Below are 25,080 nucleotides of genomic sequence, written 5' to 3'. Positions count from 1 at the left end.
GAATTTATTTTGGGGTGTCATTTCACATATGCCCATAGCATGTGTGAGCAATATATCATTTAGTGACAACTTTGGGAAAAAAAATAAAAATAAATAAAAGTTTGTAATTTTCCCGCAACTTGTGACAAAATATAAAATATTCCATGGACTTAACATGCCTCTCAGCAAATAGCTTGGGGTGTCTACTTTCTAAAATGGGGTCATTTGTGGGGGTTTTGTGCCATCTTGGCATTTTATGGCCTTCAAAACTGTAATAGGTAGTGAGGAGTGAAGTCAAAAATTTACGCCCTTAGAAAGCCTGAAGGCGGTGCTTGGTTTTCGGGGCCCCGTACGCGGCTAGGCTCCCAAAAAGTCCCACATATGTGGTATCTCCGTACTCAGGAGAAGCAGCAGAATTTATTTTGGGGTGTAATTTCACATATGCCCATAGCATGTGTGAGCAATATATCATTTAGTGACAACTTTGTGAAAAAAAATAAAAAATAAATAAAAGTTTGTAATTTTCCCGCAACTTGTGGCAAAATATAAAATATTCCATGGACTCAACATGCCTCTCAGCAAATAGCTTGGGGTGTCTACTTTCTAAAATGGGGTCATTTGTGGGTGTTTTGTGCCATCTTGGCATTTTATGGCCTTCAAAACTGTGATAGGTAGTGAGGAGTGAAATTACAAATGTATGCCCTTAGAAATCCTGAAGGCGGTGCTTGGTTTTCGGGGCCCCGTACGCGGCTAGGCTTCCAAAAAGTCGACCACATGTGGTATCCCCGTACTCAGGAGAAGCAGCAGAATGTATTTTGGGGTACAATTCCACATACAACCATGGCATGTGTGAGCAATATATCATTTAGTGACAACTTTGTGTAAAAAAATAAAATATTCAATGGGCGCAACATGCCTCTTATCAATTTCCTTAGGGTGTCTACTTTCCAAAATGGGGTCATTTGGGGGGGGTTTTGTACTGCCCTGCCATTTTAGAACCTCAAGAAATGAGATAGGCAGTCATAAACTAAAAGCTGCGTAAATTCCAGAAAACGTACCTTAGTTTGTAGATGTGACAACTTTTGCGCAAACCAATAAATATACAGTTATTGACTTTTTTTTTACCAAAGACATGTGGCTGAATACATTTTGGCCTAAATGTATGACTAAAATTGAGTTTATTGGATTTTTCTAATAACAAAAAGAAGAAAATATCTTTTTTTTTCAAAATTTTCGCTCTTTTTCCATTTATATCGCAAAAAATAAAAATCGCAGAGGCAATCAAATACCATCAAAAGAAAGCTCTATTTGTGGGAAGAAAAGGACGCAAATTTTGTTTGGGTGCAATATTGCATGACCGCGCAATTACCAGTTAAAGCAGCGCAATGCGAAATTGGAAAAAGACCTCTGGTCCTTAACCACTTGAGATCCGCGCTATTGCCAAATGACGACATTAGCGCGGATCTACTTTTCCGGGACTATGTCTATTGACGTCGTCCCGGTTACGAGCGGCCTGCGCGCCCCCTGAGGGGCGCGCGCGGCGCGCTCTGTGATCGGCGAGTCCACGAGACTCGCCTGATCACCGATCCGTGCAAGGGGTCGATCCCGACCCCTTATCACGTGATCAGCTGTCAGCCAATGACAGCTGATCATGTGACAGAACGGAGCCGGTAATCGGCTATTATTCCTCCTCGCGCTGACAGCGCGAGGAGAGAAAAAAAAAGCCGATCACCGGCGGCCGTGATCGGGACATCAGTCCCGATCACGGCCAGCATTACAGCTGACCACCTGCCTCCTGCCAGTGCCCACCTGCCCACCGCAGTGCCATCCTGAATGAAAGTAAGTGCTCCCCACAGCGCCACCCACAGTGCCACCCACAGTGCCACCCACAATGCCACCCACAGTGCCATCCAGCAGTGCTACCAACAGTGCCACCCACAGTGCCCACAATCTTCCTTAAAGGTGCTGCACCCCAGTGCCGCCCATCAGTGCCCAGCAGTGCCGCCCATCAGTGCCCAGCAGTGCCGCCCATCAGTGCCCAGCAGTGCCACCTATCAGAGCCACCTATCAGTGCCACCTATCAGTGCCCATCAGTCCCATCTATCAGTGGTACCTATCAGTGCCCATCCGTGCCACCCATCCGTGCCACTTATCCGTGCCACCCCACCTATCAGTGCCCATCAATCCCATCTATCAGTGGTACCTATCAGTGCCCATCCGTGCCACCCATCCGTGCCACTTATCCGTGCCACCCATCCATGCCATCTTATCTGTGCCCATCTTTGCCCATCAGTGCCGCCTTATCTGTGCCGATCGGTGCCGCCTTATCTGTGCCTATTAGTGCCGCCTTAACTATGCCTATCAGTGCCCACCAATGCAGCCTATCAGTGCCCACCAATGCAGCCCATCAGTGCCCACCAATGCAGCCATCAGTGCCGCCTAATCAGCGCACTTCAATGAAGGAGAAAAATGACCCGTTTGCAAAATTGTATAACAAACTATTAAAACATGATTTTTTTTTTTTTTTTTGCATCTTTTTTTGTTTGTTTAGCAAAAAATAAAACTCCGAGCTGTAACTAAATACCACCAAAAGAAAGCTCTATTTGTAGGAAAAAAATGATAACAATTTCATTTGGGTACAATGTTGTATGACCGCGCAATTGTCATTCAAAGTGCATCAGCGCTGAAAGCTGAAAATTGGTCTGGGACTGAGGGGGGTTTAAGTGCCCAGTAAGCAAGTGGTTAAGGTGTTTATTGGTCCGGCGCTGAAGTGGTTAAGTAGAAAATATCACTTTTTTTCAAAATTTACGGTCTTTTTACGTTTATATCGCAAAAAATAAAAATCGCAGAGTCAGTCAAATACCTTTAAAAGAAAGCTCTATTTGTGGGAACAAAAGGACGCAAATTTTGTTTGGGTACAACATTGCATGACCGCGCAATTACCAGTTAAAGCAGCGCAGTGCCAAATTGTAAAAAGACCTCTGGTCATTGACCAGCAAAATAGTCCGGTCTGAAAGTGGTTAACATTGTGATTTACCTGGGTGCATGTAGGAGATGGTACACTGACAAATGTGAGTGTGTTTTAAAAAGCTTTTAATAAAGGTGATTATTTATTTAAACAGTAAAACACTATGAGGTATGCTTATGCTTGCCTTGAGTGACTGTGAGGCAGTGGATAGACCACAGGAAGGAGAAAAAGGCTTTAAATGACCTCTGTAATGTGCAGGCCATGTTTTTAATGTGACAGCATTTCTTGAGCGAAGCACTTTGTAGCGTAGGAGGAGCGGAGTGTACCACTGGAGATACTTCCCCAAATTATAAGCAGAAGTGTATATATATATATATATATATATATATATATATATATATAATTTTCAGCAGGACTGATTTTATTATTTTTTTTCAATTCACATTATATTGTTCTGTGTAATATTGCAGGAGAGATTAGACTTGTCACTTCACAATCATAGTTGAATTTTGTGTTTGATATACAGCTATATAACAAATTGGGTGTAGCGCTGTATATGTATGTATGTATGTATGTATGTGTGTATTTATTTTTTATTTATTTTTTCTTCTATGCTCTTGCATGTGTTGCTCCCCTCCCTGTCACTAGTGCAGCATTTCCTAACCCTTTTAAAACCGAGGCGTCCTTAAAATAACTTGTTGGTCTCTGAGAACCCCTGCTAAACACTATGTTTACAGCTTAAAGTGGATGTGAACCCGATTCATGAAATTTGAGCTGGGCACATATATCTGCAGTGTTTTTTAATCTCTCTCCCAAGCACTGAGTCCTGTGGATTTCTCCTGCCCCGTAACTCTGTTATCAGCCTGATAATGTCTGACAAGTTTTCAGACACAGGAGATAAATGTAACCTCAAATTTGTGTTGCGGGAGGGTGCTATAAATAGATTAGCAGACAGCTTGCCTTTTCACAGCAGAGCTCTGCACATTACTTCCTTCCTTTGGCAGTGTGGAGAGGGGGTGTGTTCCTTTCCTCCAATCGGCTGTCTTGGCTGTATGCCCAGACCTCACACTCAGTGCTGAACAGTAAGAGAAAATCTGTAACATGTGCACTTTCTAAAGGATATATAAAGCTGAAGACAGCAGATATACATATAAAACGTATGTAGGGAGATTTGTTTCATTTCTATGTAGCACTTCACTGAGTATATGTGAGGATTTGCATCTGCTTTAAGTTACATTAAACAGTAAATTGAGATATAATAAAAAAATGATTAGGAATGAGATATTCGTAGCATATCTGACATCCACTCAATATGACAAAATTATTTTATAATAATAATGAAATTAAATGAACAGTAATAGTGGCCAGAAAAGAAACACAGGCTGGGAAATCAAAACTGTTTGGTCATCAGCCCAAAAAAATAAATAAAAAATTCTGCCAAGTTAACATAATAAGATTGCAGTAACATCTTGTTGCCGCCTACAGTTTACACCAATCACACTGATTGCACTCCCCCCATAAAGAGTACCTATCACAGTCCATCTGAGTACCAGAGTACCTGTCACAGTCCATCAGAGTACCGAGTGCCTGAGTACCTGTCACCGGGCCATCAGAGTACCTGAGTACCTGTCACCAGCCCATCAGAGTACCTGAGTACCTGTCACCAGGTCATCAGAGTACCAGAGTACCTGTCTCCAGCCCATGCCTCATAGAATATACGTTGGAGTGTTTGCTTTACAAAATGGGGTCATTTTGTTGGTAATTCCACTGGGCTGGTGCTCAAGGATCTTCGAAAGTATAATAGGTAGCAATGAAATGAGATGTGTAATTTATGCTCCTAGAACGCCTAAAGGTACTACTTCAATGTTGGGCCTCTGGATGTAGCCAGGCTGTGTAAAAGTCTCACACATGTGGTATCGCCATACTTGGGAAGAGTAGCAGAATGTATTTTGGGGTGTCATTTTTGCTAGATACATGCTATGAGTTAGAAATATTTTAAATTGACAACTTTGTGTAAAAAAAAAAAAAAAAAAAACCTTCTGGAAAAAAAATGAACCGTTCAAAAGACTTATTATGCCTCATATATTATACGTTGGGGTGTTTGCTTTCCAAAATGGGGTAATTTTTTGGGCAACTCCATTGTCCTGGTGCTCCAGGTCCATCAAAATTGTAATAGGTGGTTGAGAAATGAGATGCGTCATTTTTGCTCGTAGAACGCCTGAAGGTGCCACTTCAATGTTGGGCCTCTGTATGTGGACAGGCTGTGTAAAAGTCTCACACATGTGGTATCGCCATACTCGGGAAGAGTAGCAGAATGTATTTTGGGGTGTAATTTGTTGTATGCATATGCTGTGTGTGAGAAATAACCTGATAATAGGACAATTTTGTAAAAAAAAAAAAAAAAATAATAGAAAAAAAATCTTCATTTTGCAAAGGATTGTGGAAAAAATTCCAACTTAAAAAAACTCACCATGCTACTTACTTAATCCATTGGAATGTCTACTTTCTAAAAAGGAGTAATTTGGCGGTTATTTGTACTTTCCTGGCTTGTTGGTGTCTCAAGAAATGAGATACATCTGATGTACTGAAGGCCTGATCAGATGTGATCAATTTTCAGTGATTGGCACCATAGTTTGTATACTCTATAACTTTCACAAAGACCAAATAATATACACTAATTTGGGTTATTTTTACCAAAGATATGTAGCAGTATAAATTTTGGCCAAAATGTATGAAGAAAAATTACTAATTAGCAAAATTTTATGACAGAAATAAACAAAAAAGCATTTTTTTGACAAAACGTATGTTTTTCTATTTTTTATTTATAGCACAAAAAATAAAAAAAAACACTAGTGATTAAATGCCACCAAAAGAAAGCTCTATTTGAGTGGGGAAAAAGACACAAGTTTCATATGAGTACAGTCTTGCATGACTGAGTAATTGTCATGCAAACTGTGAGAGCGCTGAAAGCTGAAAATTGGTCTGGGCAGGAAGGGGGTGTAAGTGCACTGTATGGTGGTTAAATGGCTAAAGAGGTAGTAAACCGCAGTTGGTTAAAAAAAAAAAAAGTAAATAAAAAAAATTCCCTGCAAGGCAATGTCATAATGTGCTAGTATGCATCGCATATTAGCACAATATGAGAAACTTACCTTAGAACGAAGCCCTCCAGCGTCGTGCTGTCACAGCTGAGAAGGCTGACATCTTCCCCCCCGGTCCTCCTTCTGGGTTCACGGCCTCTGGTTACATGAGTGGCCGGGGGCGTGATGACATCACCCCGGGCATATGTGTGGGAGCCGCTGTTTACGGCATGGGCTCAGAAGGTTCGGCACTGTCACCGACTGCATGCACTCTGAATTTCTCCTAAACTGTGCAAGTTTAGGAGATATTCACAGTACCTACAGGTAAGCCTTATTATGGGCTTACCTGTAGGTACAAGTAGTGTAACTGAGTTTACTACCACTTTAACACAGTTTTGTGAAAAGTAATAATGAGGATTGAGTCTCAAAGTTGTAGGAGATAGTCCATTTTTCAGAAAATGTTATAAGTGGCGACTGGAAATCATGGCATATTCTAATTTGTCACAAGACTACTATAGGTTGTCAGCTTTCCTGCCTAGGAAGATGTTGCAAACATTTCAGACCAGTTTTCAAACACTTAAAGCTGAAATCCAGGCAAACGGATAAATACACAGATGAAATACAATGCATTACAGAATTCTACCCCACTGCACAATCTTGTTTAGCAGAAGAGTGGATCCGATCTTTTTTTTATCTGCTGCAGTTTCACTTTGATTTACAGGACACCTCTTCCCACCCCCGCACTGCAACTGGACAGTGACAGAAGAAGCAGCACACTCAAGATCTTATCATAGTCAATGCTTTTTTCTCCTATTGACATGGCTCCTTGCATTGTAGCCAGGGCTTTTTATTCTCAGAGAATAGGTGCAGGTAGTCCTCCTTTCCCAGTAACCCCCTTTTCTCTGCTCCCTACCCACCTCTGAGCACCACCCTCTGATTCCACCCTTTACCTAGGGAATACAGAAAAGCAGGGGCGGCCCGTGCATTATGGGTGCATGGGCGCCGCCCCCCGCCCGACACCTCTGCCACCCTCCCTATTCATGTGCCTGGCCCCTTTCAGGACGCTGGACACTTGAAATACTATGGCGGAGGGGGTGTATTTTGAAGCACGTGATTAGAGCCAGAGGCTCTAATAGGCTTCAAAATAGGGTGGGCTCGGGGCACAGAGCACTGCGTCCCGATTCCACCCTGTTGTGTGGCATAGCGAATACATTTTCACTATTGTCACACTAACATTCCTCCTTGCCAATCAGCAGGCAGGTCAGTGAGACCTGTCTCCCGACTGGCCAAAGCATTAGGCGATCCTATTGGATGCCTAATGCTATGGATGAAGACTAGACACGGTGGAGGAAGCCTGAGGAACTGAGCGGACACAGGAGCCACCGCTTCCCGCCACTACAGAAGAGGAGGAGGAAGCCCCGTCACTCGGCAAATGCCACCGAACCGGCCGCAGGGGGGGGAGTTAGTGAACTGACAGCCGAGCCTGGGGATGCGCCTGGCAGCATTTGATGGGCACAAGTTGCTGAGTTTGATGGGCACAAGTGGCTGCCTTTGGGCACAAGTGGCTGTGTTTGATGGGCACAATGGCTGCATTTGATGGGCACAGTGAGGCTGCAATTGATGGGGGGTTCAGTATTTTTCAGTTTGTTTGTGCCCCCCAAAAAATTTTGAGCACCAGCCGCCACTGGTTTTTACCAACCCCAACCTCAAGTGTAAACAAGCCCTAAGCAAATTGCTTCATTCACTGAATGCCAGTTTCAACACTTGACAATTCTTCATTATTCTGGTGTGTACAGAAGCACCCTGGGGACATCCTAACATTTTTAAACTAAATTCTCAGTTTCAAAGTCAGAATTCTGAGATTAATAGTCAGGAGTCTGAGTTTCAAAATCAGAATTTCAGAATAAAACTCAGAATTCTCAGAATGAAAGTCAGAATTCTAAGCTTATAATAACAGTAGCCTCTAGGGGGGATTGTGATTGCAGTGGCAACCCGTCCATAGAGGGTGCACAGGCACCGCCTCCCCTGATCTACATACCAGAGCGCCAGACCATGGATTCAAAAGCGGGGGGTGTTTTTTTAAGCTCCTGATTAGAGCCAGAAGCTCTAATAGGCTTCAAAAATGGGTGGCCTCGGGGCACAGAGCATTGTGCTCCAAGCCCATCTAGTTGTGTGACGATAGCGATTTTCGCTATTTTCACACTAAAGTCCCCCCCCCCATCAGGAGGCAAGTTGTGAAACCTGTTTCCCGATTGGCTAAAGCATTAGGGGATCCTATTGGATGCATAGCGCCTGGCAGAAAAGGAGACACATGGCAGAGGAAGCATGAGGAGTGGACACCGGAGCTGCTGCCTGCACTCCAGGAGAGGACACCATGGCTCTGCCACATGAGTAAGTGCCCGCACGGAGTGTTGGGTGCTGTCTCAGTGCCGTGTCGCCGGAGGGGGGGGGGGAGGGTTTGTTTGCCGCCTCCCAAAAGAAAATACCCACCAGCTGCAACTGCAGAAAAGTATTCTAGAAATGTATTCTTTTTTCGTGCAAAGTAACTTGTGTTGAATTTGCTAATGAGAGGCAGTAAAATAGGTCCCCTGCTGCCAGCAACAATAGAACTCTCACAGCAACATTAGATCCCCATCAACATTAAATCCCCCAGCAACAAAAGATCTAGCAGTAACCAGCATAAACAAACTCTCCAGCAGCCAGCAACAGTAGACCACTACCTCCAATCAAGATGAACTCTCCAGAAGCAATAGATCTCCCACCAGCAGCAATACAGCTTCCCAGCAACAATGGATCCCTCTAGCGACAATAGAGTCCCCAGCAGGTAACATCAATAGATCCCTCAGCACCCTTGGCATATACAGTGCATTTAGTGCTGGCACTGCGTTGCCCTGTGCTCACGCTGGTTTTTAGCACACATAACTGTCTCCTTGTGCTGCTTTTATCTCCTCCTCTCTGAGCTCTGCTGTATGGACTGTGCAGTAGACTGCAGGAAAATGGAACCAAGTCAAATTCAGGTACTTACAATGCCTGCAATAAATTGAATATATTTGATATTGTATAAATGAATTAAGAGCTGCATCAACTTGTTCCTTTTATATCTTTCTGGAGTTGGCGACCGGGAGGAAGATTTACTAATGAGTTAGCGAATTTTCACCTTAAAAATTGTGTGAGTATTAACTTCAGTTATCCAATTGCATGAATAGCAGATTCCTGTTGACGTTGGATACCTAGTCATGTGCTGATGAAATAAGTAAACAGGAATTAGCTTTTCATGTGAATGAATATGTAGTGCTCACCCCTGGAGGGGCCCCCTGAAATACACAGGTTCATCCAGAATAGTACAGAAGCCATAGCTCCCAACTGTCCCTGATTCTGAGGGTTGGGTTCTGATTTGGAACAAAGTCCATCTGTTCCTCTTTCTTCCTCATTTGTCACTCATTTTGGTCTGATCTATGTAGTTATATATAAAATGTACTAACTTAACTTTCAAAAAGTGTTTCTCAGTGCTAAACGTTTTCATGTAGTTTCTAAATTGGTGCATTTGTAAATTTCAAAAGCCAGTATAAATGAATACTGGCTGTGGACAATAATTAAATAAATAAAATAAAATATAAAGTACTTGTGGTTTTTAATTCTGCTTTAAAGTGGTTGTAAACCCTTACAAACCACTTTGACCTACAGGTAAGCCTAGATTAAGGCTTACCTGTAGGTCCAATAAATATCTCCTAAACCTATATGGTTTAGAAGATATTTGCCCGAAAACAGGCACCGGACAGCGGCGCGCAGGCGCACTGAGCGCGGCATTCTCAACGACGGAGCTGCCGTGCGCATGCGCGGGAGTGACGTCATCGCGGCTTCGCCGAATGACAGTGGCGGAGCTGTGAGACCCCACCAAGAAGATGGATGCGGCGGACTACAGGGGACAGCGGCGACTTCGCTGGCTCCTGTGTCAGGTAAGTGACACATAATGGGCTACTATGCTATGCATAGTAGTCCATTATGCTTTGCCTTTGCAGGGAATGAAAGAGGAAGTAAACTCATCAGGGTTTACTTCCTCTTTAAGGGGGGTTGGCAGAGGATGTGTCCTGTGCTTACATACTTTTGCTAATAGGTGTCCCTGGTTCCTATCTCAAAAAGTTGAGCGGTATGTAGAACCAGCCTGCCACAGATGCAGTTCCACGCACACCCACAACACAGGCTCAGTTTAAGGGATATATTTTTGTCTTTTTACCCTTTTTTCATTCTTTGTTACATTTTAATGCTGCTGATATCTTGCAGCCTCTTTACAACCTATATCAGTCCACAATCACTACAGTGATAACAGGCTGCATTTTTTTTCATAGGGCATATTTCCTATTTTTTGTTGGCTGCAATTGTTTTTTTCAGGTCCCTTTTTTTGTTTTTTTGTTTTTTTAATAGTGACAACAGTGGAAAATACCTGGGCATCAGTGTTAAGATTCCATTGATAGTGATTTACTGGCTAGATATTGTGAGACTGGGAGATAGGGGGAAGAGCATTGTCACCCCATAACACAATGCGCCCAAACAATGAACGTTTCTATCAGCATAACCAGCAGGGCTGGTGCAAGGGTTTTTGTCACTCATTTTGCCACCCCCCACCCCTTGCTCCATCCCTGACTCCACCCCCTTTACCCTGCCCATGTATTTTTAATGAAGCGCCCATCAAATGCAGCCTCACCAGCGCCCATCAAATTCAGCCTCACCAGCGGGCCATCAAATGAAGCTTCACCAGCGTCCATCAATGCAGCCTCACCAGCATCCATCAAATGCAGCCTACCAATGCCCATCGATGAATGTTTGCTTACTTCCATTCATTCGGGAGTCGGGACACAGAGCGGTGGCTGCCTGATGATGCTGAGACTTAGTTGCTTGCTGCAGAGAAAAGAGAGTAGGAACACCAGGGCTGGGCGCCCTAGGCAGCAGTGTGCCCTAGGCAGCTGCCTAGTTTGCCTAGTGGTAGCACCGGCCCTGATTACCAGCTGTCATTTTCATGAAAGTTAGTATAGGAATCCTGTCTTTAGGCTTCATGCACACAGTTGCTTAGTGGCTCCTGTGTGCCGAGATGTAAAATCTCAGGCATTTTTGGCACCCAGGGAGCCACAAACAGCCATTCACTTGTATTGGTGATTGTACGTCACTTTTTTTTTGTTTTTTACCAACATTTAAAATGATCTTGGACTCTTTCATTCAGTTTTGGTCTGACGCTCCCTTCTGTAATTTTGTGGTCTTAACCCTTGCACACACGGTTGGACATTCCGACAACAAAATCTGTCGGATTTTGTCTGACCAATTTTGTCCGAAACTGGTGTTGCATACACGCGGTTAGACAAAGTTGTCGGAAAATCCGATCTTTCGTAACATGATGACGTTATTTAGTTATGACAGGACTACGTTCAGGCTAGTAGCCAATAGCTTTGGTCTAGAAATTTGATCTGAGCATGCGTGGCACTTTGTCCGATCGGAATTCTCTACAAACGATCGGACAAAGTCCAATCTGATCATGTTGTAGGTACTTTTTTTATATTCAGCTCTCAAACTTTGTTGTTCGGACATTTCGACTGAAAAAGTCCGATGAAGCACACACACGGTCGGATTATCCGACAACATGGTCCGAACGGACATTTTCCGCCGGAATGTCCGACCGTGTGTACAAGGGCTTAGATCTGTTGTGGCCGCTACTTCCACTGGTCAGTGTGGCTTTTGGTAAGCTGAAAGTCATTTTTTATTAAGTACCACTAACAAAAATGCTGCACCCCAGGAACTCTTAGTTACACTAAACTGCTGTGGCTATAACAAAGCAAGAAATTAAAGCGGAGGTCCACCCTAAAATGGACCTTCCGCTCATCGGATTCCTCCCCCCCTCCGGCGCCACAATTGGCACCTTTCAGGGGGGAGGGGGGTGCAGTTACCTGGATAATCCAGGTAACTGCACCCACTTCCGGGCTAGCTCTCTGCGGAAAGGGGCGTACATTACGCCCCTTTCCGCAAGTGCCCGCCCCCTTCCGCAAGTGCCCTGCTGCCTGCTGGGAAACACACAGATCCCAGAGGCAGCGGGGACCGTCCTCATTGCGCAGCGCGGCTCGCGCATGCGCAGTAGGGAACCGGGAAATGAAGCCGAAAGGCTCCATTTCCTGATTCCCATACCCAAGATGGCGGCGGCAGCACTCGAGTGTCGATCTAGAGATCGGCTTCGGGTGCCGACATCGCGGGCGTGCTGGACAGGTAAGTGTCACTATTTTAAAAGTCAGCAGCTGCAGTATTTGTAGCTGCTGACTTTAAAAAAAAAAAAACGCGGAGTCCCGGCGGACTCCCGCTTTAAGTATTGATTTTCTAGGATTGGCTATCATCTGTAATAAACAAATCATTTGGTGGTTGATGGAAAAATTTTAATATTTCCTTGTCATGGCTCACTAATATGGAAGAATGTATCCAAGCCTGATTGAGCCCCTGTTCACATTGGAGCGATTTGTCATGCGATTTGACAGGTCGCATCCTATTGCCGGCAATCGCACTGTTCAAATTGGTGCAACAACGATTTTGATGTGCCGTCTCAATTTGAAAAAGTAGTACATGCACTACTTTTGGTGATTTCAGGTGCAACTTGAATAGACATCTGTGCATGAAGCTGCACAGATGTCTTCAATGTCGTAGCTGAAGTCGCACTGACATGCGGGTTTGAAATCATGCAATTTTAGATGAAGTTGCAAATTTTCAAAGCCGTATTCAATGTGAATGGGGACTGAGGGGCTTGGAGGGGTAGCATTTTACACTCAACTAACCAAACACTGCAGGAATGCTTACTGTTGATTTTACTCCTGTTAGCTGTGACCTCTGACCATACTAAATGCATGACCTCTCTTTGTTTTTACTGCTTTTGCTGAAAATGGTTTTAACTATTTTCCTAGTAGGGGCCCTTGCAATATGACAGGTATACAGTACAGAGCTCATCTAGGACTTTGACAGAGTGCCTGGGAAAAAAGGACTGTCGTTTACATTCCTAATGAAATTATGCAAAAGAGAGAAAATGCGTGTGCATAGAATTGAGATGTTAAATAGTTCATAAACAGTCCATTAAAAGTCCATAATATACATTCTAATAGAAATCTGTGCCCTGCCCGGAACGGAAAAGCGCCTCTAAGTGCAATAGTTTAATAAAATGTTAGATCACACAGATGAGGGGCCACTCACATGGGGAGTAAAAGATCAGGCTCATCTGATAATAGTTAACATCCCGATGAAACAACAAGCGCCCAAGGTCTGCATATGAAAGAGCTGCTATGTGGAAGCAGAAGGCCACCGTTCTTCTGTGTCGCTCCGGGCAGACCTCTCAATGAATTACAGCATGGTCCGCAGCGCCAGTGTGTGACGTCACAAGAAGTGAAAGTAAACAACGTGTTTCGGAGCATATGCAATGGGGATAACCAGCATACACGCTTCTTTCTCAAGTTACATTCACTGAGAGTTGAAGATGCGCTTCATCATGGGGTCTGCGTGGAGCGACACGGAAGTCTTCTCTTTCCACATTGTGGCTCCTTCGTATTCAGACCCTGGGAGCTTGTTGTTTCATTGGGATGTTGACCACTACTAGATGAGCCTTGTGTTTTACTGCCCATGTGAGAGGCCCCTTGTCTGTGTGATCTATTAAACTTAGAGCCGCTTTTCTGTTTTCTTCTAATGAAATTATAGGCCCCCCTGGACTTGCTGTATTTATATTATCATCTGTAATACATCTATAAACCAAGCTATGTAAATTCCTTTTATTATTATATGACTTTTGAGTTATTTGAATTATTGCACCACATCCAGATATCTGAGAGGTTTAACATAGGAACTTATTAACAAACAATTAAATAAGTAATAATGTTTAACCCTTTTTTACGGAAGTCCAGCTCTCAAGTATGGAACCCTAATGGTAGAACTGGAGACCTAAATCACAGCAGGGAATTCCATCAGTTTTGTTCTATGTTGAACTTAGCAATCCATCCTCTTTATCCGCTGGCTTCTTTGCCATTTTTATTTCAAGCGTGTGTAGCCCTAAAGAGGAATCTTTCCCAAAATAAACTGCTAGATGGCAAAAGAATAGTCTCCAGTATTCCTGTAATCTCCTTGCAGCTGATATTTTTCTTTTACTCACTTACAATGTATTGTCCTGCATTTTATCCTTGGGTGGAGGTGGCTATCTTCGAAGAGGCAGAGCTTCCATTTTAAAAGAGAAATATGTTTTTTTTTAAATGTTTTTTTAGAATGATACTTAAGTGGATGCAGCCGAGTGCAGGTCCAGGCATGTAGGTGGATCCTGACCATATGGTTACGATCTTTCCACAGCCTGGACCGGTTCTGTGACATCAGCCCACAGCGGGCTTCAGCAGCTAAAAATGGGTCACACAGGAGTGCAGAAAGGACTGCACTCCTGTGATTCACAGGAGAAATACAGCCAGAGGAACTTTAGCTGCACTCCTTTAACCACTTGCCGACCAGCCGCGATCATTTTACTGCGGCAGGTTGGCACGATCCCGCAAACCGTCGTAGCTATACGTTGGCTCAGGAGTCGGGATAGCAGGCACGCACAGGCACATTGCGCAGAGGGGGTGCCGATGCCTGTTGCCAATGGTCAGGATGACTGCTGGCCACAAGTGATCGCGAGCAGGAGAGACAGAACAGGGACGAGTGTGTGTAAACACACACTTCCCTGTTCTGAGAGGAGTGACAGATCGTGTGTTCCTATTAGCTAGGAACCACGATCCGTCACTTCCTCCAGTCAGTCCTCTCTCCCTTCAGTTATAAACACACACTAGGGAACACAGTTAACCCCTTGATCAACCCTAGTGTTAACCCCTTCCCTGTCAGTGACATTTATACAGTTATCAGTGCGTTTTTATAGCACTGATCTCTGTATAAATGCCAATGGTCCCAAAAATGTGTCAAAAAATGTCTGATGTATCCGCTATAATGTCGCAGTCCTGATAAAAATCACAGATCGCCGCCATTACTAGTGAAAAAAGTAAAAATGCTATAGATCTATCCCCTAGTTTGTAGACGCTATAACTTCTGCGCAATGAAAGTGGGAGTGAATGTGGGAGGTACACTAGGCTTGTACATCTAAATGTGAACTCTCCCGCTTCAACATAAATCACACTCCTTATTCTGCAGCCAGCAAGCCATACATAACAAATGGTATGATAGGTTACAGCCTTATAAATGTAAACCAGTGCAACGTGTCAGTGTCCACCAGAGCCAAATGTCAGACACCACCAGAGCTGAATGTCAGGGACCACCAGCAGAGCCGACTGTCAGGGACTACCACCAGAGCCGACTGTCAGGGACCACCACCAGAGCCGAATGCCAGGGACCACCACCAGAGCCGAATGCCAGGGACCACCACCAGTGCCAAATGCCAGGGACCACAAGAGCAGCATGTCTGTCCCACCAGTGCAGCTTGTCAGGGACCACCAGTGCAGAGTGGGATTATTATTAGAAATCGCTTGTATGACACAGCGGGGATGTCCGGCTGTGTCAGGTATAGTATATCAGAACACCAAACGCTGATTTTCCGTCTCCCTCCAGTATTATGATGACCGCGCATTGTACCAATACCAGAGGGAGGTCGGACATCAGCGCTTGGTGTTCTGATATACTATACCTGACACAGGGAACATCCACGCTGTGTCATAAAACTGATTTCTAATAATAATCCCCGCTCTGTTCGGGGGGGGGGGGGGGCAGTGGAGGGGCGGATTGCTGGCAGGGGGGAGGAGGAGGGGGGAGGAGAGAGAAGGAGGACACCTCCTCCATGGGCACACAAACCGGGGGCTGTAAAACCCCCTCCGCCCACAACATGTCTGCTTCCTCCCTCTTCTTTCAGAGGACTACAAGGGGGTGTGTCAGGATTTCAGCAGGCAACAACGTTTTTTCAGCAAGTTCAGCAGCCTACTACAGAGGAACTACAGACCTCAGAAGAACGTGGATGGCAAAGTTGGTGAAGGTAGGAGATCAGCAAAAATTTGTCTGGAGTTCTGCTTTAACAGCATGCCGACCCGCCGTCGCAGTTGTACTGCGGCAACATGGCTTGGCTGAGCGAATCGCCGCTATGTTATGTCGGTAACATAAATGGCCACTTCCCGAGCTGATGCAAGTGCCCAGCAGTCTCGATCACTGCCGGGCTCCCGCGATCGATCGGGGCATATGGAAAACCGGGAGTGGTGTTTATAAACACAGTTTCCGGTTCTCTGAGAAGTGAACTTACAGATTGTCTGTTCATACAGAGTTTTTTTCATTGGGAATTTTAGGTACTTTTTTTTAGGATAGTGTTTATGCACAATACTATTTCAATATGTTCTTTATAACATAGCAAATTTTCACTTTTTGAGTTCAGTTCCATTTTAAGAAAAGCAGATTGTTCAGCAGTTGGAACATGCAATCATTCTGTATCCATGGATAGAAAAGGCTGTTAAGACTCACCTCTAGTTTCAGTTCTCCATTACTGCAGGAGAGGTAAAGGTTTGTTCCAACGATTTTCAAAGTAACTGGCACTTTGTCTGTATTGGATGCTTGACGATAACTTGTAATTACAAACCTTGCTAAATATGTAAAAAACAAATGTACAAAAATGTTAAATTCTTTATGACCTATATATTAGTATTTGCAAATACTTTGGAGCATTTGGAACATAGTCAAAGCTACTGTAAGCACTGGAAATTAAAAATGTGAAATGATTGGCAAAGTGCATTAGAGATCTGTTGATTTTTAATATCCCATAACAGGGTGACAATGCTGTTCTTTCTGCAGTAAAATTAAAGCCCAACTCCAGCTAAAATTAAAAAAAAAAACAGTTAAATCAATATATGAGAAAATACACCCATTAGTAAAGTAAATTGACTAAATAAAAAACAAATGTGTTAGTCTTACTTTACTAATGATAACAATCCCTACATATATGTGTTCAGGGGTGAATTTTCTCAAGATTTTGGATCCACGTCTTTGTGTTTTGTACATAATCTAGATCAACCTTTTTCAACCAGGGTGCCTTCAGATTTTATACAGGGGTGCCTTGGCAAAATGCCTAAAATGTTCCCAAAAATTGTATACAAATCAGTGGGTGGACCAGGCCTGCGATTTAGTTACACACTTGGGTGGATTTACTAACAGCAAATAGACTGTGCCCTTTACAAGTGCAGTTGCACTTATTTTTCTCTGAGCTTAGTAAATGCGGTAATAAAGCTCTGCTGATTTCCATCATCCAGTCATGTGCAAACAAAAATGTCATTTGTTCCTTGCACCTGATTGGGTACTCTTTACAAAGTGAAGCTTTACCACATTTACATACCTTATTTATCGGCATATAACACATACTTTTTTCCCCTTAAAATAAGGGGAAAATGGTGGGTGCATGTTATTCACCAATCCCCGGCAATTGTCAGCTTCTCAGCTATTTTCGGCCGCACTCGGCCGTTCTCGGCGGCTTTTGGCTTTCCGAAAGTGCGGCTGAAAATAGCCGAAAGCCGCCGAGAATGGCCGAGAGCTACCGATCGCCGCCGATATACACAGGACATCCGCTCTGTATCTCGGCGGAGCCATTTTTAAAAGGCAAGCCTGCAAAAGACACTGACAAGGCTGCAAATGACCGACAAGGCTGCAATGGAAGGCTGCAAATCACTGACAAGGCTGCAAATTACACTGACAAGGCTGCATTAATGGACATTTAAATTTAATTTTTTTTCCTTAAACTTCCTTCCTAAAAGTTTTTTCCTTTAAAATTCCCTCCTAAACTTGGGGTGCATGTTATACGCCAATAAATATGGTATGTTAAGGAAGATAAGTGCAGTCTATTTGTAATCTACTAAAAGTAATTACACCCCAAAGCCACAGTTTTTCTTTGTGCACCATTATAACCTTCCAGCTGTCAGATGTACAGGCATACCCCACTTTTAAGTACACAATGGGGTTTATTTACTAATGCTGGACAGTGCAAAATCAGTCTTCTGCATAGAAACCAATAAGCTTCCAGGTTTTATTACCAAAGCTTAATTGAACAAGCTGGGATTAGAGGCTCATTTGTTTCTATGCAGAAGTTAGTCCGATTTTGCATGTTCCAGCTTTAGTAAATAAACCCCATTGTGTACTTAAAAGTGGGGTATGCCTGTACTGATACATGCCGGCAGCTACCCCTGACTGCTCACAAACTCTTGTGTGAATGTAGCCTTAAAGTAGAAGTCCAGGCTCTAACTAATAAGAAAAAAAAAACCCAACCCTCCTTCTTAATCCCTATTCTAATTACCCTGTAGAAATAAGATGCTTATACTTACCTATTCTCAGGGAATTCTGGTCCAGTCACGCCATCAGCTCCCAGTGGAGGCTTCAGGGGAGAGGAGGGACAGCCAAATGAATGACCCATAGTAAGCCTTTGGGTGACATCACCGCCCAGGCATTCCAGCCAATGTTGGTGATCTCTCCTCTCCCCTGAAGCTGGCTGCTAGGAAGATATGCTTGGACTGCAGTGCTCTAGGAATAGGTAAATATACACATCTTTCTTCTACAGGGTAGTTATTTTAGTCAGGTTAGGTAGTCATTAGTTAGGTAGTCATTTTAGTCTTAGTTAGTTTAGAGCCGAAGCATCCACTTCAATGCAATTGCAATGCACCAGAATACCAAAGTATGAGGGCCTATTCACACTTTTTCTTTGTGACAATGTGCGTTACTGCAAATCACCTGCTCTATGTGCGTTGTTGCGGTGCCATTCATTGTATGGCACCCCAACCATTGTACACTAGAGTCCACCACAACGCATACACCATGTGTTTTGAGGCTCTGTGTTTTTAAAAAATGTTGTATACTTTTTTCATCCAAGTCATAACGTATGGTCATGAATTCAATGCAACTTAACATTTAGTCCCCCTTCACACCTGAGCGATTTTCTGCTTGAAGCGTGTAGCTCTAAAACTCTCAAAAAGCCAAATCCCATTAATTTCAATGCCCCCTGTTCAAATATGAGTGTTCTGTCACCTGAAGCAAAATGCCTGAAGCGCAAAAAGAAAGTTCATGAGCTTCTTTTTGGCAGATTACAAGCGATTTTGGCCCCAAAGTTTTCTGCTCAAATAGCAGCTCTCCGCCCCTAATTTCCTCTCCCTCTCCTCCTCTGTAGGTCTTTATGGACTTTGCTTTGTGCACTGGTGTGCAGTCATGTTGGATCAGGAAGGGACCAGCCTCAAACTGTTCCCACAAAGTTGAGGAGCATGAAATTGTGCAAAATGTCTTTGGACCAGTGCACAAAGCAAGGTCCATAAACACATGGTTGAGCAAGTTTGGGGGTGGAGGAACATGACTGGCCTGCACAGAGTCCTGATCTCAACCCAATAGAACACCTTTGGGATGAATTAGAGCGGAGACTACAAGTCAGGACTTCTCCCACATCAGTGCCTGACCTCACAAACACGCTTCTGGAAGAATGGTCAAACATTCCCATAGACACACTCATAAACTTTGTGGACAGCCTTCCCAGAAGAGTTGAAGCTGTTATAGCTGCAAAGGGTGGACCAACTCAATATTGAACCCAACGAACTAAGACTGGGATGCCATTACAGTTCCTGTGTGTGTAAAGGCAGGTGCCCCAATACTTTTGGTAATATAGTATATTTATTTACACAAATGTTTTGCCTTACATTTCTGTTTTAACCTGAATGGGTCATTTTTACAAAGTGAGGGTTTACATATACTTTAATTTCTCCTCACTATAGGATGGGGATCTCCAAACTACGGCCCTCCAGCTGTTGCGGAAGTACACATCCCATGAGGCATTATAAAACTCTGACATTCACAGACATGATTGGAATTGTAGTTCCTGAACATCTGGAGGGCCATAGTTTGGAGACCCCTGCTCTTGGAGATGGGAAAAGCCTTTCCAAAGCCTTTTCAAGGTGCTGGTGCTACCTGTGTGGATATAAAAGTTGGGATTTGTTTCTGACTGGCTTGGAGAACTGGCTTAGAACTGACTTGGAGAAGCTACGATACATCTTCAATACTACAGAACAAATCCAGTTGTAACTAACTATTATTGGAGATTTTCTTTTTCTTACTGTTGAGTCTACAGAACAGAAAGCTAAAGTAAATCTCCCCTCTGGGACACAGATGGAAAAACAAAACAAAACAAAATATAAAAATAAAGACGTGATTTAACCATTCCCTACTCAATCCAAAACAAAAAGTTTAAAGTGATTGTAAACTTTTTTCCCCCCACAAAATAATAAACATGTAATAATTACCTGCTCTCTGTAATGGTTTTGCACAGATCCTCCTCTTCTGGGGTTCCCTGCCAGTTCTCCTGGCTCCAACTCTTTAGTGAGTGCCCCCATATGAAATCTCTCCCTATAGGGGCACTTATGCAGGCTCGATCCCAAGCCATGCTGCCTGTGTCCATAGACACAGCACTGCTTGATCCTGTGGCACAGAAGGTTTTTTACCTTAATGCAGAAAATGCATTAAACATGGTAAAAGGTCAACACACAGGTCCACTTCCTGTCAGGGGAGAGGAGAGTGACCGCTTGTTCCCAGTACAGAAGAACACCAATCGGTCTCCTCCCCTTGTGAGTCCCCTCCCTCTACAGTTAGAGTCACTCCCAAGGTAACACATTGATCAACCCCTAGTGTTAACCCCTTCCCTGCCAGTGACATTTATACAGTAATCAGTGCATATTTATAGCAATGATCGCTGTATAAATGTGAATGGTCACAAAATAGTGTAAAACGTGACCGATATGTCTGCCACAATGTCACAGTCATAATAAAATTGCAGATCACCGCCATAACTAGTAAAAAAAAAAAAAAAAAGCAATAAAAATGCCCTAAATCTATCCCCTATTTTGTAGATGCTATAACGTTTGCGCAAACCAATCAATATATGCTTATTGTGTTTTTTTTTTGTCTTTTGTTTTTTACCTAAAATATGTAGAAGGATACATATCAGCCTAAACTGAGGGTAAAAAATTGGGATATTTATAATAGCAAAAAGTAAAAAAATGTTTTGTTTTTTTCCAAACTTGTCACACTTTTTTGTTTATAGCGCAAGAAATAAAAACCACAGAGGTGATAATATACCTCCAAAAGAAAGCTCTATTTGTGGGGAAAAAAGTACAGTTTTGCACAACTGCGCAATTGTCATTCAAAGTGCAACAGCGCTGAAAATTGAAAATTGTCCTGGGCTGGAAGGGGGTGAAAATGCCTGCTTTTGAAGTGGTTAAACTGAAAGGGCCCAGGACAGGAGGGCTGGCTGTACTGCCTTATCAGTGACCCTGACTGCTGGGAAAAGGTACAGGCATACTCCACGTTTAAGTACACAATGGCGTTTATTTACTAAAGCTAGAAAGTGCAAAATCAGGCTCACTTCTGCATAGAAACCAATGAGCTTCTAACCCCAACTTGTTCAATTAGGCCGCGTACACACGGGCGGACTGTTCGCCCAACCTTGTCCGCTGAACAGTGTTTGGGCGGACAGTCCGCTCGTGTGTGGGCTTTCAGCGGACAGTTTCAGCGGACAGTTGGACGGACAAAGTCTTTCGGAAATTCCGAAAAACTGTCCGCTGAAACTGTGTTTGAGCGAACAGTCCGCCCGTGTGTGGGCCTGTCCGCTGTACTTTCGAAATGAGCGGACTGTTCCCGCTCGGAAAGTCCGCCCATTTCGAGCGCGTGTACAGGTAGGCGGGGCCCGCGAAGGAGACGTCGCGGGCTCCGCCGCCTGGAATGGGCTTAAAGGGGAACCCCAACGCCGAAAAAAATCGGCGTGGGGGTTCCCCCAAAAGTCCACACCAGACCCTTGTCCGAGCACGCTACCCGGCCGGCCAGGAAAGGGGGGCGAGCGAGCGCGCCCCCCCTCCTGAGCCGTACCAGGCCGCGTGCCCTCAACATGGGGGGGTGCCTTGGGGAAGGGGGGCCGCGCGGCCCCCCCCACCCCAAAGCACCTTGTCCCCATGTTGATGAGGACAAGGGCCTCTTCCCGACAACCCTGGCCGTTGGTTGTCGGGGTCTGCGGGCGGGGGGCTTATCGGAATCCGGGAGCCCCCTTTAAGAAGGGGGCCCCCGGATACCGGCCCCCCACCCTATGTGAATGAGTATGGGGTACAATGTACCCCTACCCATTCACCTGTGAAATAAAGTACAAAAAAAAACACAACACAGGGGAAAAAATATTTTATTGCACAGCTCCGGGGGTCTTCCGTCTTCGGGGGTCTTCTCGCCGGACTCCTCCGCTATGTGTGTGTAGCTCTTTTACTAGCGGAGGAGTCCGGCTTTCTTCCTCCCCGCCGCCGGCCTCTTCTCCCGACTTCGGGGGTCTTGTCCCCCTCTTCGGTTCTTCTGCCGGGCCACCGCGCCTTCTTGTAGCTCTTTTACAGGCGGTGGCCCGGTCTTCTGTCGCCGCTGTCGCTGTCGCCGCCTTCCGTTCTTGTTCTTCTTCTTGTTCTTCTTCTTCTTCTCCAGGCGATGTTGACACGTCGCTCCCTCCGGCCGGAATGCCAGGGACACGCTCCGCTGCCACTTATATAGTGACAATGGGGCGGTGTCACATGGTATATGTCACATGGGTTGGTCACATGGTGACCCCGCCCCCTTACGATGTCATAGTCCCCATGTGACATCAACCCATGTGACCAACCCATGTGACATATACCATGTGACCCCGCCCCATTGTCACTATATAAGTGACCGCACAGCGCGGCTCTGGCATTCCGGCCGGAGGGAGCGACGTGTCAACATCTCCTGGGGAAGAAGAAGAAGAACAAGAAGAAGAACAAGAACGGAAGGCGGCGACAGCGACAGCGGCGACAGAAGACCGGGCCACCGCCTGTAAAAGAGCTACAAGAAGGCGCGGTGGCCCGGCAGAAGAACGGAAGGCGGCGACAGAAGAACGGAAGGCAGCGGCGACAGAAGACCGGGCCACCGCCTGCAAAAGAGCTACAAGAAGGCGCGGTGGCCCGGCAGAAGAACCGAAGAGGGGGACAAGACCCCCGAAGTCGGGAGAAGAGGCCGGCGGCGGGGAGGAAGAAAGCCGGACTCCTCCGCTAGTAAAAGAGCTACACACACATAGCGGAGGAGTCCGGCGAGAAGACCCCCGAAGACGGAAGACCCCCGGAGCTGTGCAATAAAATATTTTTTCCCCTGTGTTGTGTTTTTTTTTGTACTTTATTTCACAGGTGAATGGGTAGGGGTACATTGTACCCCATACTCATTCACATAGGGTGGGGTGCCGGTATCCGGGGGCCCCCTTCTTAAAGGGGGCTCCCGGATTCCGATAAGCCCCCCGCCCGCAGACCCCGACAACCAACGGCCAGGGTTGTCGGGAAGAGGCCCTTGTCCTCATCAACATGGGGACAAGGTGCTTTGGGGTGGGGGGGCCGCGCGGCCCCCCCTTCCCCAAGGCACCCCCCCATGTTGAGGGCACGCGGCCTGGTACGGCTCAGGAGGGGGGGCGCGCTCGCTCGCCCCCCTTTCCTGGCCGGCCGGGTAGCGTGCTCGGACAAGGGTCTGGTGTGGACTTTGGGGGAACCCCCACGCCGATTTTTTTCGGCGTTGGGGTTCCCCTTTAAGCCCATTCCAGGCGGCGGAGCCCGCGACGTCTCCTTCGCGGGCCCCGCCTACCTGTACACGCGCTCGAAATGGGCGGATTTGCCTCCGCCTTACGTGGGCGAGTCCGTTCATTTCAAAAGTTGAGCGGACTGTTTGGCAAACAGTTCGCTGAAACAGTCCGCTCGTGTGTGGGCAAGTCCGCTCATGCAAATTTTGAGCGGACTGTTTGCCGAAACTGTTTGCGAACAAGGTTGGGCGAACAGTCCGCGCGTGTGTACGCGGCCTTAAGCTTTAGTAATAAAACCTGAAAGCTCATTGGTTTCTATGCAGAAGTGAGCCTGATTCTGCACTTTCCAGCTTTAGTAAATAAACCCCATTGTGTGCTTGAAAGTGGGGTATGCCTGTATTTAGAGATTATATTGCTGAAAAACAAACACACATTGCCCAATAAGAGAACCTATCATGGGAGTTTATTGTGGAGACTTTGTATCCTTAGAACCACATTAATTTCATATTTAAAGCAATTAAAATAAAAAAAAGAAACTGACCTCCATTTTCTGAATTTTTTTTTGGCAAGGCCAGTAGTCCAGATGTGGCATTATAAAGTATCCATTTGTTTCCATCATCATGAATTTGAGATGATTGACTGGCTCCTATTTTATAGACTTCCTCTTTAGGTAATAGAGATTGTCCTTTTTCCTCTTCATCGGGCCTATAATATGTCCTATCTAAAATGAAATGAGCAAAAAATAGTGGTCATTTAAGTAATTATTCTTTTAATACATACTGTACATACAACAGTTATAGTACTCAGTTTAATAATTCCACATTATGATGGCCTATTTTTAGTAACAAATTTATAAATCTTAACAATTTTTAAATGTTTTTTTAAAATCCAACACGAATCTGCTTCAAACAGGGCCCTTGCAAATAATATGATGATGATACCCATCATTTAAAAAAAACAAAAAAAACAACAGTAATAATCATGACGCTTTAAAGCTGAACTGTAGGCAGATATAATCGACACAATTTAACACAGCCCTGTAATATTTTTTATTTAACCACTTGCCGACTGCACTATGATGTCTGTAGCGTGGCCGGCTAGTTCTGGGACACCGTTATATGCTGTATCAGTGTGAGGAGAGGAGAGAGAAACACTGCAGCAATGTGAGTTGGCATGATCCTGTGTGCCATCACAGTGCCCATCAGTGTCACCACAGTGCTCATCAGTGCAATCACAGTGCCACTACAGTGTCCATCAGTGTCATTACACTATCATCAGTGCCACTAAAGTGTCCATCAGTGCCACTACAGTACTCATCAGTGCCATTACAGTGCCACTACAGTGTACTTTAGTGTCATTACAGTGCCATCAGTGCCACTACAGTGTCCAACAGTGCTTTTACAGTGTCCATCAGTGACACTACAGTACTCATCAGTGCCATTACAGTGCCACTACAGTGTCCTTTAGTGTCATTA

The 25,080-nt window shown here is 44.8% G+C and overlaps 1 protein-coding gene across 1 annotated transcript in view; it reads right to left on the bottom strand.

Moving 5' to 3' along the window:
• LOC143960748 (uncharacterized) overlaps positions 1-25,080 on the bottom strand; it is a 45,074-nt gene that overhangs the window by 8,666 nt on the left and 11,328 nt on the right. Inside the window, exons 3-4 of the mRNA XM_077469589.1 lie at positions 24,147-24,326; positions 16,507-16,625 (exon numbers count right to left, since the gene is read on the bottom strand). Of these exons, the coding sequence (XP_077325715.1) occupies positions 16,507-16,625; positions 24,147-24,326 (299 nt within the window). The remainder of the gene's footprint in view (positions 1-16,506; positions 16,626-24,146; positions 24,327-25,080) is intronic.

Source organism: Lithobates pipiens, unplaced genomic scaffold, assembly GCF_037356315.1.
Source record: "Lithobates pipiens isolate NorthernLeopardFrog02 unplaced genomic scaffold, aLitPip1_a1.2 Scaffold_8, whole genome shotgun sequence".
NCBI classification, from domain to species: domain Eukaryota; kingdom Metazoa; phylum Chordata; class Amphibia; order Anura; family Ranidae; genus Lithobates; species Lithobates pipiens.
Note: the sequence above shows the minus strand (reverse complement) of the source record. Positions and strands in the feature narration are given on the sequence as shown.